Source organism: Scleropages formosus, chromosome 17 (assembly GCF_900964775.1).
Source record: "Scleropages formosus chromosome 17, fSclFor1.1, whole genome shotgun sequence".
In the NCBI taxonomy this organism is placed as follows: domain Eukaryota; kingdom Metazoa; phylum Chordata; class Actinopteri; order Osteoglossiformes; family Osteoglossidae; genus Scleropages; species Scleropages formosus.
The window spans coordinates 24,040,781-24,055,151 of record NC_041822.1 but is presented as its reverse complement, the minus strand read 5'-3'; the positions used below and the strand labels follow the sequence as shown (position 1 = coordinate 24,055,151).

Sequence of the window (14,371 nt, the reverse complement as noted above, 5' to 3'; positions counted from 1 at the left end):
GGTGTGTATTTTTACTCTGTTCACGGCGAGACCTTTACTCAAAAGGTACTACAGCAGCGGCAAGGAGTAAGGCTTGAACTGACAACCTTCAGATTACAACTGTTTCCTTCTACTACATTGTCCTACATGGTACAAAACCCATTGCTCTGACCCAGTATAATGTAATAAACAACATCTAAGACCATTGTGGATTTGGGAACTTTTTCCCTCTGCTGACTTCAACAGGAGCTGTGCTGTGTATTACTTGGTGAATAAGGTGTGTGGGCTAGTAACACTACATGTAGTATCCAGCGTAAGTCGCTTTGGAGAAAAGCGTCTGCAGAGTGAATGAATGCAAATGTATTAGAAGTCATGGTTTAGTGATCCTGTTGACAGCAGCCATACATGGTGGTGAATAGGGAGGAAGCAGACATCCCTGTATAATTAGTCCTAAATTATACCCGGGATATTTTGGCCTGAATTATGCTTTGGAAAAAAGATACAGGTGAAATATTTTTGTGGGCCGACAGTACTGCGGCCTGACAGCTTAAATCTAGCGGCGCGTATTATCTTATATTTACGGTGCCGTTCAAATTGAACTGCGCATGTGTACAATAGTCACCTCGCTGTCGGCCGAACAACGGTACGCCTGCGCAGTGGAGTCGGCTCGCGGAGGACTGGGCGCCGACACCGCCTGAGAAGGAAGCGGAGTTTCCGGCTGCTTTCTACGGAGGGAGAGGAGTTCTGACGCCGCGGAACACCACAGAAAAAGCCGCTAGCTTCCAAGAACTCGTACGGGCACTTTGAGAAAAAGGCCTTCTTTCTTCCTTTTCGGAAAAGGTGTTGTTGAATTCCGGCCACAGTGCTCGGGCGGTGAGGAGAGACGAGGGGACGAACGACGGAAAGGCGGGGGTGACCCACCAGCGACCGGCATGGCGAGGGACTACGACTACCTTTTCAAGCTGCTCATCATCGGTGACAGCGGTAAGGAAAGCTCGGGGATGTTGGACGGGAAGTAGGCCTCGAAAGGTTTTCCTTCCAGCCAAATGAATGTAGCTCAAGGAGTTGGGTTCCGTGCTTTTGGCGTTTGCGAACACTCCGCGTATAACTGAATGAAATGTTGTTCTTTCTTTCGTCTGCTCCAGAACGGCCCGCCGTGGCCAGTTCCTACACCAGGCAGGGAGGGGGGTCCCTCCACCGACCAGGGCTGGGCATGTCAGTGTGAGCAGAGCAGGCCGGATGTAGCTAGCTTAGCTAACCTGACTAGCTCACAGGAGTGTGACTGAGAGCTATCGTGTGTTTAAATATACTATAGTATACTCAGACAGATTACTTAGTTTTTATTTCACCATCGTATTCGTATTGTGGACTGCCGGTTTTGCTCATTTGGACGTGTGTGACACTGCGAGGACTCGGAGGAGAGACGATTTGAGTAAGTTACTCTTGAGTAATAGAAGAAGCTCACCTCAGTTTCACCACTTTTTTTCCTTCGGCATCTCGGGCTTTTAGCCCAGGAGAGACAGGTGTGCAGGTTCCCCCCCCAGCTTTTTATTTTTTATTTTTATTATTCTACTAGCAGTCTTGTTTGAAGTAGATTTGACCACCAACGAGTGAGTATCGTGGTGTTGTGTTGGTTTGTGTTTTCTTGGTGTTATTACTTCTTCTGTTCTGGTGGCTGTGTGTTAGTCCTCAGGACAACTGATCTGATGACGTGTGATTTAATTTTTGGATCTTTGAAAAGTGTGGTGCTTTTTCTGAAGGTTTCAAAGTCCAGCTTTTACTACTGTCATTCCCACAATTGTTTAGGACGTAGGAGTGAAATAACGTTTCTGCTGGACCACGGTGTGAACATAGAGAGGACAACATACTATTATTCATTATTGCTACACAATCTAGTAATACTACTAAATGCTATAAGTACAGTTACTAATTCTACTGCTGCAGTAGTTCTAATACAATGTTAAAATACCACTAACAAACTGGACAATGACAGCAGATTTACAACAAACTACGCTGGAGTGTTTTTGCTTTGTAAAATGCAGTGATATGTTCAGCCTAATAAATAGAGATGTAAACAGATTGTACAGGAGAACTTACTTTTTGGTGCTTTGTCCCCCCCCCGCATTGTTTTCTACCTCACTCAGTAACTCTGAATTCACTGCTTTCGTCCATGTAACCCCAGTCTTTGGTCCTCCTCAAAATGTTTTTGTTGTTTGTCATGTCAAGAATTTACAGCAGTACTTGCATGCATGCATACGTGTGTGTGTATTTTAAACTGCGGACTGCATGTTCTGGATTTGTTCCTCTCGTTCCCCCTGCCTGGGTGATGACCAGTTCGCATTTGTTAAATTACCTAGTTGATATTTTTGTACTGAATTTCACAGCTTTCCTTTATTCACGGTTACAGTAATTTCTTTCATCATTGGGATGATGTTGATAATACATTCCGGTTCATTTGAAGTGATGATAAAGGAAGAAAATATGTGGCCTTACAAAGCAAAACTGAAAGCTAGTTTTGTAATCAGCATCAGAAATGTCACCCTGGTTGGTTGATTTTAAGGGTGATGTCTTTGAGGTGATTTTAATAAAGGTCAGGGGAGGTTGATGCTTGTATTTAGTGTGTGTTCGTTCTGTATACGGCAGGCTTGCAAGATATTCAGTGCATAGTAAATGACACACCTCTGGGATTAACTTGCACCTTGTCCTGACCTGATTTGTCTTTGACTCACCTGCGGCCTCTGCTCGAAGGTTGGAGCATGGAACCTATTTTCTAATTAGCTTTGCAGGTGAGGCAGCCCTGTGGAAATCCGTTATATTCAATGATGGAATGATGCTAGACTTCCTGTGTGGGAGATTCAGACACTTTTCACACCATAACTGTGGGAGCTAGGGCAGATAATGCAGTTAACGTGGTGCTCTTATAACTGTGTGTGTTTGAGAGAGACAGAGATGCACATGCATTGGTATACCCCTTGTGTGTGGAGGCAGTTGCTGTTCCTATGACAACAGAGGATTAAAATGTGTTGGGCCTAGTAGTTTTGTCTCGGATACCGGAGTGAGGCACAGATGCTGGCTCACTTTCTCTGCTCTTCCCTCACCCACCTTTTATCACTCCCTCCTACTCCCTTCCTCCTCCCCTCTCCTGTTCCTTACCATCTTTCATCATTCTGACCCTCTTTCACACCATGTCTGATTTACAAATTGAGTTATTCCACCCACCTGACTCTGATTCAATTTCATGTGTACTTATATGTGTCTTGGGCTGAACAAGTGATCTGGCAGAATGGATGTAACGCTGATCTTTCCACCACCATTGCTGCACTTAGTCAAATAGTCATTTTTTTTATAGCAATTTGTTTTTAAAAATAAAAGCAAACCAGACCATCAATTTACAGATTATTTTCCTCCTGAAATCAAAACTGGGGTGGGGGAGGACCTTTGGCGTAAACTCCAGTCTTGTATGTTTTTGTTTAGAGATTATACTGACATACACTATCTCCTTGTGGTGCAAATGGACGAATTAAAAATGATACAAGCTTTTTTTGAATTGCATTTCTTTACTTGTTTTCAAAAAATTATTTGCAGTGGTGCAAATATGATCTGAAAGTGTTTATCTTCCAAGTTGATAGGTGGCAGAGAGTACGTGTGTGGGGCAGCCTTTACCCAACTTTCATTCAGTGTTTACAGCCAGTGTCTGTCCCTTAGTGTCGGTGGTCTACAGCAAGTTGAGGAACATTGTATGTGGTCATGGGATGAATTTGTCAACAATTGGGATTGAATCTGAGTTTGTAGAGGCATTTTTTTGTTTTTTTTTTTCCTTTTTAATCCATTTTAATGTGACTCAAATACATTAATAAAGTCTAACAAGCTATGTTCAGTTTTTTCCTTCAAAACCTAACCTGAGAATAAATGAAGGAATATCTGTATTGCTTTTTATTTGATTAACTGGGCAGTAAAAGTGAAAAGTTATAAAGTAAAGAGTTGCACAGATTTCTGGTCATTATTGTGTTTGTAAGATGAAGAGGCAGTTGGATTTACTAGAGTAAATATTGGGGAGGGCAGAATAGGGAAAGGCTCCATCCCTCTTCCTGGGTTGAAGTAGGAGCTGAGAGCAGAGGTCTGAGCTCTTGGGAGCTAAAGTACTATCGGCAGACTTTGCTGTTGGACCAAACCTCCTCACAAAGCTATTATCTGCTAATCCCTGTTACCCTTCCTACTGGTCAAAATAGATAAGTTGGTGTATAGTCTACATTTAAAAAAATGTTTCAGGAGAATAGTTTATGATTGTGAAGGTGTTGGCAGGAAAGTGCCATTTTGTAGCTTTGGGATGTTCAGGTAGCCAGACGGTGAATGAATCAGTCTAGACAGGTTACATGCCTGGAATAAGTGTCATTCCACAACTCTACAACACAGAGGTTCTATGGAGAAGGAAGAGTTGACCGGGTGCAGTCCTGATTGTTCGGAGCAGCTTCAGCCAGGGTCGAAGGACCCTTTTGTTTCACATGCAGCCTGATCATTGACATGGTTTTTACCCCCGCTCAGTGAATCTGACCTTGAAAGGAGGTGATATGTTGAAAGTTAACAGCAGGGACAAGGAGTTTGCGCTCCATCTTGTCATTTGTGGTCGATGTGGTCTGAGCAATGTGTAAATTACTTCTCAATTTTGGTGAACACTTTAAACTAATAAATTGATTGTATTTTTGCATTGTGTTGAACTTGATGGTGTGATAAAGTAACTCACTGTAGCCGAACATTGTAAATCACTTTGCAGAAGAGCATGGACTAAAAGTTACAAATATGTCTTTTTTTTTTTCTTTTTTCTTTTAAAGTAACCGTCTCGTCCCTTTGCAGATATGCAATGATCACAGCTCTGAGTCTTTGGATACAACTATGTTCTTTCCATTTACATTTATTCATTTAGCAGATGCTTTTCTCCAAAGCGATGTACATCTGAGAAAATAGAATTTGTGCATTAAATTAGGAGAAAAAGAGACATAGCTGCAGACATGTGATTAAGTAAACCGAATTTGTTTGTTTCCACTTTGTGCACTGATGTTCTTCACACGAGTAGGTGCACAAAAATCAAGATAGATGAAACCTGATCCCCTTACTACAGTCCCCCCCCCCCCCCCCCCCCCCCATATAAAAGGTGTTCTTTTGTCCATCGCTGTCGACGAGGACCAACTAGTCAAACTGGGGTTGGGGCGAGGGTGCATTGTGCGTGCACAGATGGCTGATTAGACCGATTTGTGCATGAAATGATATAAAAGGTACACAAACATTTACATAAAATACAGCGCTAGTGGCTGTATAAAGGCTAATCTGGGCATGATCATAAAGTTATGGTACATCTACACCATTTAAACTTGAATTTTTACCTGCTCATCCAGGCATGTAAGACAGGGGTTGGTTAACAATTTTCTGTTCATCTCACTGATTTTCAGAGACATTTTGGTATAATCTCGTCTTTTACAGAATACTGACCTTGGTTTTGTCAAAAAAATTGATAATGAAAATTATACCTAGGTGTGTGAATCATTGTAAATACTTTGTTATATAAACTAGTACGTCACCTTGCAGAAAGGGGTCTACTAAACGGTTTGAATAAATCTTAATATTTTGGGTTGTTCTCTTGAATCTTGTTCCTTAACATAGTTTTTTTTTTTTTTTTTTTTTTGCTGAAACAGGCTCTCTTGTAGGTTTCTAATGTTGTTAGTTCCATGTTGCCCTTAGTAGTAAAAGGTTTCCTTGATCTTTCTCTCTCTCTCACTGAAAAACAGCCCCATACTTTGATATCCCACTACCATGTGAGGTGGGCATCTCTTTTGGTAACAGACTGAATTTGGTTTGTACCAAGCATAGCTGTTCTCTTTCAGGCCAAAGGACTGAACCTTAGTCTTATCAGACCTCTATCTTTTCCCAGAATGTCCAAGGTCAGTTATAAGGCTTTGGAAGTGTCCATGGATGACTTGATGTTGGTCTTTTCTCAGAAGTGGTTTCCTGCTAGTCAGTCTCCTGAAGATGTCGGTGCAGAGACATTGCTCTCTGCACAGTGTTTCCCATCTCTCACACTCTGTCACATGGTCACTCTTGGATGGATGCTGTGCACTCTTGGTTTGTTTTATTAATGGGGAGGTGGTAACATGTCTCCTGACCAGTTTCAAAGCTTTGCCAGTGTTTTTTTTTAAATAACCCGGCCTAAATTGGTGGGATGTCATCCACATTCTCTGTTCACATTGCAGCGGTGGTGGTCCTCTGGTCAGAACGGTGCAGCTGGGCTGCAGGGTGGGTAAATGTGCTGTTTCTGGGTGCAGTGGTCAGCGTTCAGCATTTGCCTTGGTGCACTAAGGATGTACTGTAGGAATGGGAAGATCTTCCTGTTTTCTAGTCCTGCTTCTTTATCGCTCATGGAAGGTCATTGAAACTCCATTGCTCTTGTTTGCAATGAGTGTTTGAGTTCTGCTCGAAACATGGAGCTCCGTGCTGTCCTGCTGAAGTCCACGCACAGGTTCACACTTGGACTGCACACTATCACCATCCCCTCTTAAGGAGGTACAAGGGTACTGAGGGCTCATCTATGTAGTAATTGTGAACGTCCACATGCTGATATTTTGGTGCTTTGACCAAATGGGTTGCCGATGAGCAGAGGCTATATGCCTGTTGGATCACCGCGGATGTTTTACACAGGCTTTTATTTGCAGAGCAGTAGAGTCATGTTACAGATACCTAATGGTTCTCCACAAAGCAGCGTGTGTGCTGACAGTTAGCCCCTCTCTTCTCTGTCCAGCCAGAATAGCCGTCTGGCCGACTCTGGCACGATTTTACCCGTCTCAGTGGGGAGACGATGTGAACAGGTGGGGTGGGTTGGAGCCTGCTGTTGCTAGATCATGGTCGTCATGGACACCGCGGGTTCGTTGGGAACCAGCTGAGCCCTGAGGTCCTAATGATGGACCAAGTTGCCAGTCTTCAGCTCATGACATTGTGCCTTCAGACATGGAGTCCCATACCTCATGCAGGATGGAAGTGCTGCCTTTCTGAATTGTTATAATGCAGTATGTACTACTGATTTGCAGTGTTTTTTTTTTTTTTTTTTTTTTTTTTTTTTTTTTGTCTGCTTTCTGAAAGTGTATTTATTTATATGGGCGGCACGGTGGCACAGCGAATAGCGCTGCTGTCTCTAAGCGCCTGGATGGTGTGAGAGAACGTGGGTTCGATCCCCGCTCACTCTGTGTGGAGTTTGCATGTTCTTCCTGTGTCTGCATGGGTTTCCTCCCACAGTCCAAAGACATGCTGTTCAGGTTTCCCCTTAGTGTGTGAGTGTCATAGAATGAGTGTGTTTCACTAATGCATGGATGAGTAACCCCTTGTAAGTAGTGTATCTAGCAGTGTAGTCACCTTGGTGAAATAAGGTGTGTGGGCTAGTAACACTACAGAGTATCCATTGTAAGTCGCTTTGGACAAAAGTGTCTGCTAAGTGAATAAATGTAAATGTATATTGCTGCATAGCTGCTTTTCTCCCAATTATGATTGTTTGAAGTTTCCTCCCTCTGCATATGGGGTTATGATGACCATGAGGTCCTAGGGTGACAGTCTCCTTTTCTTCCTTTTGAACCTGAAGATGGGGTGGAGTTTCTCCACATTTTCTCCAGGTGCTGAATGTGAGCTGGTTTTTCCTTGAGAGTGAAATGAGGCCAACATCACGTCATAAGTTCTTCACCTTATGTGCGCTGGTTGTTCAGTATAGGCAAAATTCAGTGCTGTGTCAGAGATCGAGTGGGTGGCTGTCATCTTTCTGACCATTTTCTCTTCTTCACACCTCCCCTCCCATCTTTACTTTTGCATAACTGGGTTGCGTGTGATGTAGTTGTTCCTTCTCCCCTTTTTTTTTTGAATTCATCTGAGCTGACTCAAGTGCTTGTGAGAGGTGTTGAAGCACAATGATCTGTTTAGGGTTCTTCTGCCCCCCTCAAGATGTAAGGGTCACTACTGTTGCTGGGAGAACTCCGCACATTTGTCATCTGTTTTTGGCAAGTCACTTTCCACAAATTCCCTTTGTCTCATGGGGGCTGTTTGATCGCATTTCATTCACGTATAGGGATTAATTTTTGAAAATGACCGCCTGCTTCCACATCAAGACATTGAATGTACCAGGAATAGTGTGTTAGTGCTTTTGTATTTGCGAATGCACTACTTCTGAATATGTAGCAGCACCTCCAGCCCCAGAGTGAATTGCATTCCGTTTTCCAGTATCCCAAACCCATGTTTGTCGGAACACACTGTGTTGTGACGTGTGTGCAGGACTATACTGCAGCGTGACCCAGTAGTACAGTATGAATCATTTTGTTTGCTGGCCGATGTGTGGATTGTTCAGCTTTAGTGAACACACACAGGTGAACTATAACAAAGTTTAATATTGACTTCCTTAGTGGCATGAGTTGTGTTATAAATGTTAAAGTAACATCTAGTGTAGTAAAATGTTGAGTTAAAGCACTGCTAAACTGATTGTGTGTGTGTGTGTTCCTTTTTCTCCCCTGCAGGTGTGGGGAAGAGCAGTCTCCTCTTGCGGTTTGCAGACAACACGTTTTCAGGTAGGAGTCCTAAATACCTACATGTCTACACACAGTGGGTTTCCTACAGGAGAGGTGTGTATGAAGTCCTTGTAAATGTGTGTTCACAAGAACAGTGTCGGTTCACTTTGTGAGACTTGAACGAGCGACTTTTGGTGTGTGTGTGGTGTTGGCAGCTTGAAGCCATCTAGCCCCAGTGGTGACCTCTGAATAGTTACCTTTTGCTTAAGTACTGAAGTGCAGCAGACAGGACAACAAGGCACAGCGCTGAGCACGGAGCCTGAATTGTGAACCCGCTCATTCCGGCTCTCCGATACTCCGATCTCCATAGCAGCATCCTGCTAGTGGGGCTTGCGCACACCTGTCAGATTTGAAGACAGACTATTCCCACAATGCCTTGCTGTTGTAGCAAACCTGTAGGTGGTCTGCTGGATGCCCTGTTGAAAGTGACTTGCGTAACAACCTAGACCTTCACACCAGAGTAGATTACCATGGTAACCAACTGTACTAGAAACGATGATGAATTACTGGTCGTGACTGATTACATTTATTATTCATTACTTTTCCTGACACTATTCTCTAAAGTGGATTTGTACACTACGCTACTTACAATAACTTATCCATTTATACAGTTGGGTAGTTTTACTGTGTCCTCTGTTACTTCGGGGTAGTTACCTTGTTCAATGGCACTACAGCGGGAGCAGGATTTCGAACCTGGGTTCATTCAGGTGCAAGACAAAGGCTCTGAATGCTTTGCTACCTGTCCAGAATTCTTCATTGTATTACATGTTTGCCATAGACTGTTAGTGTGGCTGGAAGATCCTTAATGGAAATTGTGTGCATATGTGTTGTTCTCAAACCCAGGTAGCTACATCACCACGATTGGGGTCGACTTCAAGATCCGGACAGTGGAGATCAATGGGGAGAAAGTGAAGCTGCAGATCTGGGACACGGCGGGCCAGGAGCGCTTCCGCACCATCACCTCCACGTGAGTGCCAGCAGGAGGCGCTGTGCGCTCGCTTATTCCATTCAGAGTACAGCATTTGTTTTGATATTGGACCAGAGTTGCCAACCTTTGGCCCAGTACAGCTGGTGGTTTCTCTGTCTGCCTGAGAATTCCTTGGTGTACAGATTTGCTGCACTGCGGGAATGGTTTTTCATACCTCTTTTAATTCCTTCGAAAAAAACAGGTTCTGTTCTCAGATTGCATAATGTTCCGAGTGCCTGTAAGAGGTGCAGTGTGTGAAGGTTTGGTGGCAGGATGTCAAGGTGGAGGCAGATGCAGAAATGCCTTCTCGCACGCAGCCTAGATTACTGTGGTATTGAAACTGAAGCAGTGGGTTCTTACCACATGCATAACGCAGGGGTTGGGATGGTCCAAGTGCAGGAGTTAATTTACAGTGAATAAGTGAAGGTTCAGAAGAAGTGAATGGCAGGAGACTGTACAAGATACTATATATGGTACGGTTCAGTTGAGGTCAAGGTTTGCAGGAAGCAGAGCTTGAATCGCTGTGGGTTGAGATCCTGCGAAGGGTCACTCCAGCCCCTTGTCGTTTGCTGCCTGTGTGGACCAGCGGGTCCGATACAGGAGAGGCAGCCCCTGACGGGGACCGGTCTGCACATCCTCTCGCACCCCAGCCTCTTTTGGGTGTCATAGCACATATGGCTTTGGAACACAGAGCATGTAGATGACAAAGCCTGGTGGCCCAGTTGCCTTTCTCCCCTACAGTGTTGGCATTTTCTGCTGCATGGAAAACAAATGGAGACACTGATCACTGTTGGACATCTTGGTCCAAGAAACTCTGAACTCTCAGGATCCACCATGCGATTTTATTAGGCCCTCGGGTTTTATCACGGGGCACACTAGAAATTTCTACGAGTGAAAGTCATTTTACTGTCACTTCTGACATCTTTGTCCACAGTGACTCTAATGGGTAGTTTATATATTACATTTGTATTTATTAATTTACTGGATACTTTTCTCCAAAGCATCTTACGTTTGACTACTTAGTTGTTTTCCCATTTATAAAGCCGTGTCATTTCACTGGAGCAGTTTAGGGTAAGTACCTTGCTCAAGGCTACTAAAGCAGCAGTTTAGATTCAAACCAGCAACCTTTCGATCCGAAGACCACATCCAGTCACTATACTACCAGTACTAATTGACTTAATCGACTTGGAATGATTTATATCTTGATAGAGCAGGGTAATTTTTACTGTGTCAACTCAGGGTAAGTACCTTGATCAAGGGTACTGCAGCAGAATGCGAGATCAAACCCCAGTCCTTCGATTGCAGGGCAACAACTGTAACAACTACACCACTCTTTACTGAGTATAAATCCCCACCACTCTGTCACCTACCAGAAAGGTCTGTGTCTCCCTTCAGCGATAAATAAAATTTAGGGTTTTGTAGTATTAGTCTCTCACGTGTAAACTTGTGTTCTTGATCTTCATTTGCACCTGAGCCCTGATTGAGGCTGAAGGGCTCTGTGTTGCAGCAGTGCCTTATGGGTAATTGACAGCAGTCCAGAAGACATGGGGGTCCAGCAGTCTCTTGTCACTGACCAACATCAACATCAAAAGCAGTTGTTGAGCCCCAGTGTCAATATTGACTTCAGCAGATTGTCTGGGCATCTTGAAGGATGTGGATCTGCAGACCTAGGGCCGTGTGTGTGTGTGTGTGTGTGTGTGTGTGTGTGTGTGTGTGTGTGTGTGTGTGTGTGAGAGATCTGCCTGCCGTGTGTGTGCTGCGATCGCTCCTTTCCATAGTGCTCGGACCCAGTTGCAGGCCAGTGCGTTGGAGTTTTCATGGAAGAGAGGGGTACCGTGCTGGAGTAGTGCCTCAAAAGTGAGTAAAGTGGTGCTTCATTAGTCAGACAGGACCAAGGGCAGCTTGGTTTGAGGTGCTGCACAGGGGTCCTTCCTCTCAGTGCCAGAACCTTCCTTGAGCCTGTTGAGTGTGTCAGGTGGTGAGGAGCACTGTGCACCGCTGTGTCTTGGTCCTCCAGGCCAGCAGAGACTCCTGAGGGGTGCAGTAGGTGGGCAATAGTTCTCTCATTCTTAACACTTGACAGTTTCAAAAAGTGCAGTGAATGTTCGACATGGAAATTTCTCCACTAATTTTTCTCAAATGTTCCTCTCTCATTGTTTCATCCCCTGCAGTGTTTGGCACCACTTAAAATACCTTTCATGGTTGTGTTAAGGTGCTCAACCAAGACATGGTGCCTGTGCATGAATGTGGTCTCTAGACTCGTGTGCGCGCGCGCTGCTGGAAGAGCCAATCAGAGACAAGAGAATGGGCAGGGGGGGTTGGACATGTGCTGCTGGACACCGAGTCCAAATTGCTTGTTTGTGTTTTTACGCTCGTCTGTGTACCAATTAGCAACCTGACATTTTTGCAAACCTTATGTTTAGCTTCAGTGTTAACACTAATATCCATTTCTTTATCTGTGTTCATTGAGGTGTTGAGCCTCTGAGTCTTGAGCCAGTGGAAACAGGGCTACAGTGCGAGTGTCTTAAATTGTGACAGCATTGTGCACTCTGTGTGGTGAGCGCCCCTTGGGGACACGAGTGGAAAAGCAGCGAGGTTCTCGTTTGCGCTACTTTCATGAAGACAGTAATGATACTTTAAGCTCATCTTCTAAAAGTATTAAAACTAACTGAATGTGTGAAAGACTACAGTACATATGCAGTAAATGTGAGATGCCTTATTAAGGAATGAGATTAACTGCTTATTGGCACTAAAGTTTATAACCCTGACAAGTTGTCAGTTGATGTTTCTTGTACCCATTTCTGTACCAACAGCCGACCTAAACACACCTCACCCTCAAGTGCACTTTTGCACAAATAGTGATGCTTTGGATTTATGCATTGGGTCCTTGGGTTTGAGCAGCTGCTGTTGCCTAGGAGATGGAGCACATGCTCTTTTGAACCCTGTCTTCTTTCTCTGCTCCAGGTACTACCGAGGGACACATGGGGTAATTGTGGTATATGATGTCACCAGCGCAGAGTCTTTCGTCAACGTCAAACGGTGGCTGCACGAAATCAACCAGAACTGCGACGACGTGTGCCGAATATTGGGTGAGTGCTCTGGCGGCTCTGCTGTGCGTTGGCATGTTGTGCTGCAGCAGTCACACGTGATACTCAGTCGCAACTCTGCGTGTGCTGCTGTTAGTGGGCAACAAGAATGACGACCCCAACTCCAAGGTGGTGGAGACGAACGATGCTCAGAAGTTTGCAGAGCAGATGGGCATCCGCCTCTTTGAGACCAGTGCCAAGGAGAACGTCAATGTGGAGGAGGTGGGTGTCGCTGGTGCTGTGGGGGGGTCTTTTGGGGGTTGAATTTTTCTGTTGGCACCTTGGGGTCTGTTGTTGCCTGTCCAATGGCAAAGGGACCTCCTAACACCTACTGGACCTTGAATCACCTGTCCTTTTTTTTTTTTTTTTCTCAGTCCTGGTTGTGAGGGTCACAGTCTCCATGTACCATGACTGAACTAATCAACTTGCTGACGACTTTCACATACCTTCATATCTAGAGTGTAATAATCGGACTTTTTGTTGGTTTGTGAATTGAAAGGAACGTGTTTACTGCCATGTATCAACTTGGAGGATAAAATGTACCCAAACGGAACAGGATTGTGGGACCGATGTAATTCAGTTCACTTCCACTGTGTTTACAGCTCATGTCTGGTGCTCCTTTAGCATTTTGTCAGTTGAGACTTTCGAGTTACAAAATGAATTAGAGAAATTGAATTAGACTTGTAAACCCAGTTGTATTTGAAAGCTAAGGAGTCTCTACTTGTTTAAATGTTGGCTTTGTGAAATGGGCAGTTTTATTAATGTGAAACTTTCTAGCTTTTGTCCTAATAACACTACTGGTATTTGCTGTGATAGCAAGACACACTGCTCAAGGGAGTGGAATGTAAACTGTGTGTGTGCATGCGTGCTCTCCTCTACCTGCAGATGTTCAACTGCATCACGGAACTGGTGCTGAAAGCCAAGAAAGAGGTGGTTGCCAAGCAACAGCAGCAGCAACAGAACGACGTGGTCAGACTGACCAAGAACAGTAAACGGAAGAAGAAATGCTGCTAACCAAGTGGTTCCAAGAACAAAACACACACAAACGTGCGCGCGCACACACGATCGCACACACCGATGACAACAGCGACATCAAGTAATTGTGGAATAGGACTCAAGAAAACTAAATTAATTTCTTTAATTTTTGAGAAATAAAATGGAAAAAGTCCCTTTTGGACAGATGAATCAAAGACTTTGAGAAATGTACAGATTTTATTAGGAGAGGCGGAGCCACTTTTATTCGGAGCAGTTATGTGATGTTATTTAATTAAGATTCTTCCACGTTAGGGGAGGATCTCAAAGCTCAGATCTATATCTGCAGATACATTCTTCATCAGCACCTCTTTTCTTCTTATTCCACACCATGCAGGACTCTGCACCTGGAGAGAAGGACGTGTTTGTGTTTGTATTTTTTTATGGGTCATTTCTGGGCTGGGTTGCGTGGGCGGGGGGGGGGGGGGGGGGTGGTTGGGGCGGGGGGTTCACGGCCTTTTGTACATTTTGTTTTGCATCTCCGAATGCTTGTATTTACCATGGCATTAGTCTAACAGATCATCAACTTTTAATTTTTTACATGAATTTTAAAAGAACAATGGTCAGAACTTGGGTCAGCAGAGAACTGGGGACTTTACACCCCCCCCCCCCCCCCCTTTGCCAAATGTCTCCTGTCTTGTGCTCTTGTGCACCCCCTGTATGGCAGGAAAGGCAGCCTTTTACCACTTGGGGATCCGATGACACGCTGAGTTTCTGAA

General features: G+C 44.4%; 1 protein-coding gene across 2 annotated transcripts; it reads left to right on the top strand.

Annotated features, from left to right (window-relative positions):
- The first annotated feature begins 626 nt into the window (after nt 1-626).
- On the top strand, nt 627-14,060 carry rab35b (RAB35, member RAS oncogene family b). 2 transcript variants are annotated; one of them, XM_018731724.2, is made up of 6 exons: nt 627-963; nt 8,517-8,567; nt 9,411-9,534; nt 12,499-12,623; nt 12,718-12,842; nt 13,506-14,060. In XM_018731724.2, the coding sequence occupies exons 1-6, from the start codon at nt 912-914 to the stop codon at nt 13,632-13,634; spliced, it is 606 nt and encodes a 201-aa protein (XP_018587240.1). In that variant the 5' UTR covers nt 627-911; the 3' UTR covers nt 13,635-14,060. The 2 variants fall into 2 exon arrangements, with proteins under 2 accessions (XP_018587240.1, XP_018587241.1); XM_018731725.1 differs by lacking the exon at nt 12,718-12,842 and having other exon boundaries at nt 13,506-13,612.
- The last annotated feature ends 311 nt before the right edge of the window (nt 14,061-14,371 follow it).

Excerpts from the sequence above, each read along its gene's own strand:
- rab35b (XM_018731724.2), top strand. The coding sequence starts at position 912 with ATGGCGAGGGACTACGACTACCTTTTCAAGCTGCTCATCATCGGTGAC. Across the intron at positions 8,568-9,410 it reads TGCAGACAACACGTTTTCAG|GTAGCTACATCACCACGATT; the intron begins GTAGGAGTCCTA and ends TCTCAAACCCAG. Across the intron at positions 12,624-12,717 it reads CGACGTGTGCCGAATATTGG|TGGGCAACAAGAATGACGAC; the intron begins GTGAGTGCTCTG and ends TGCTGCTGTTAG.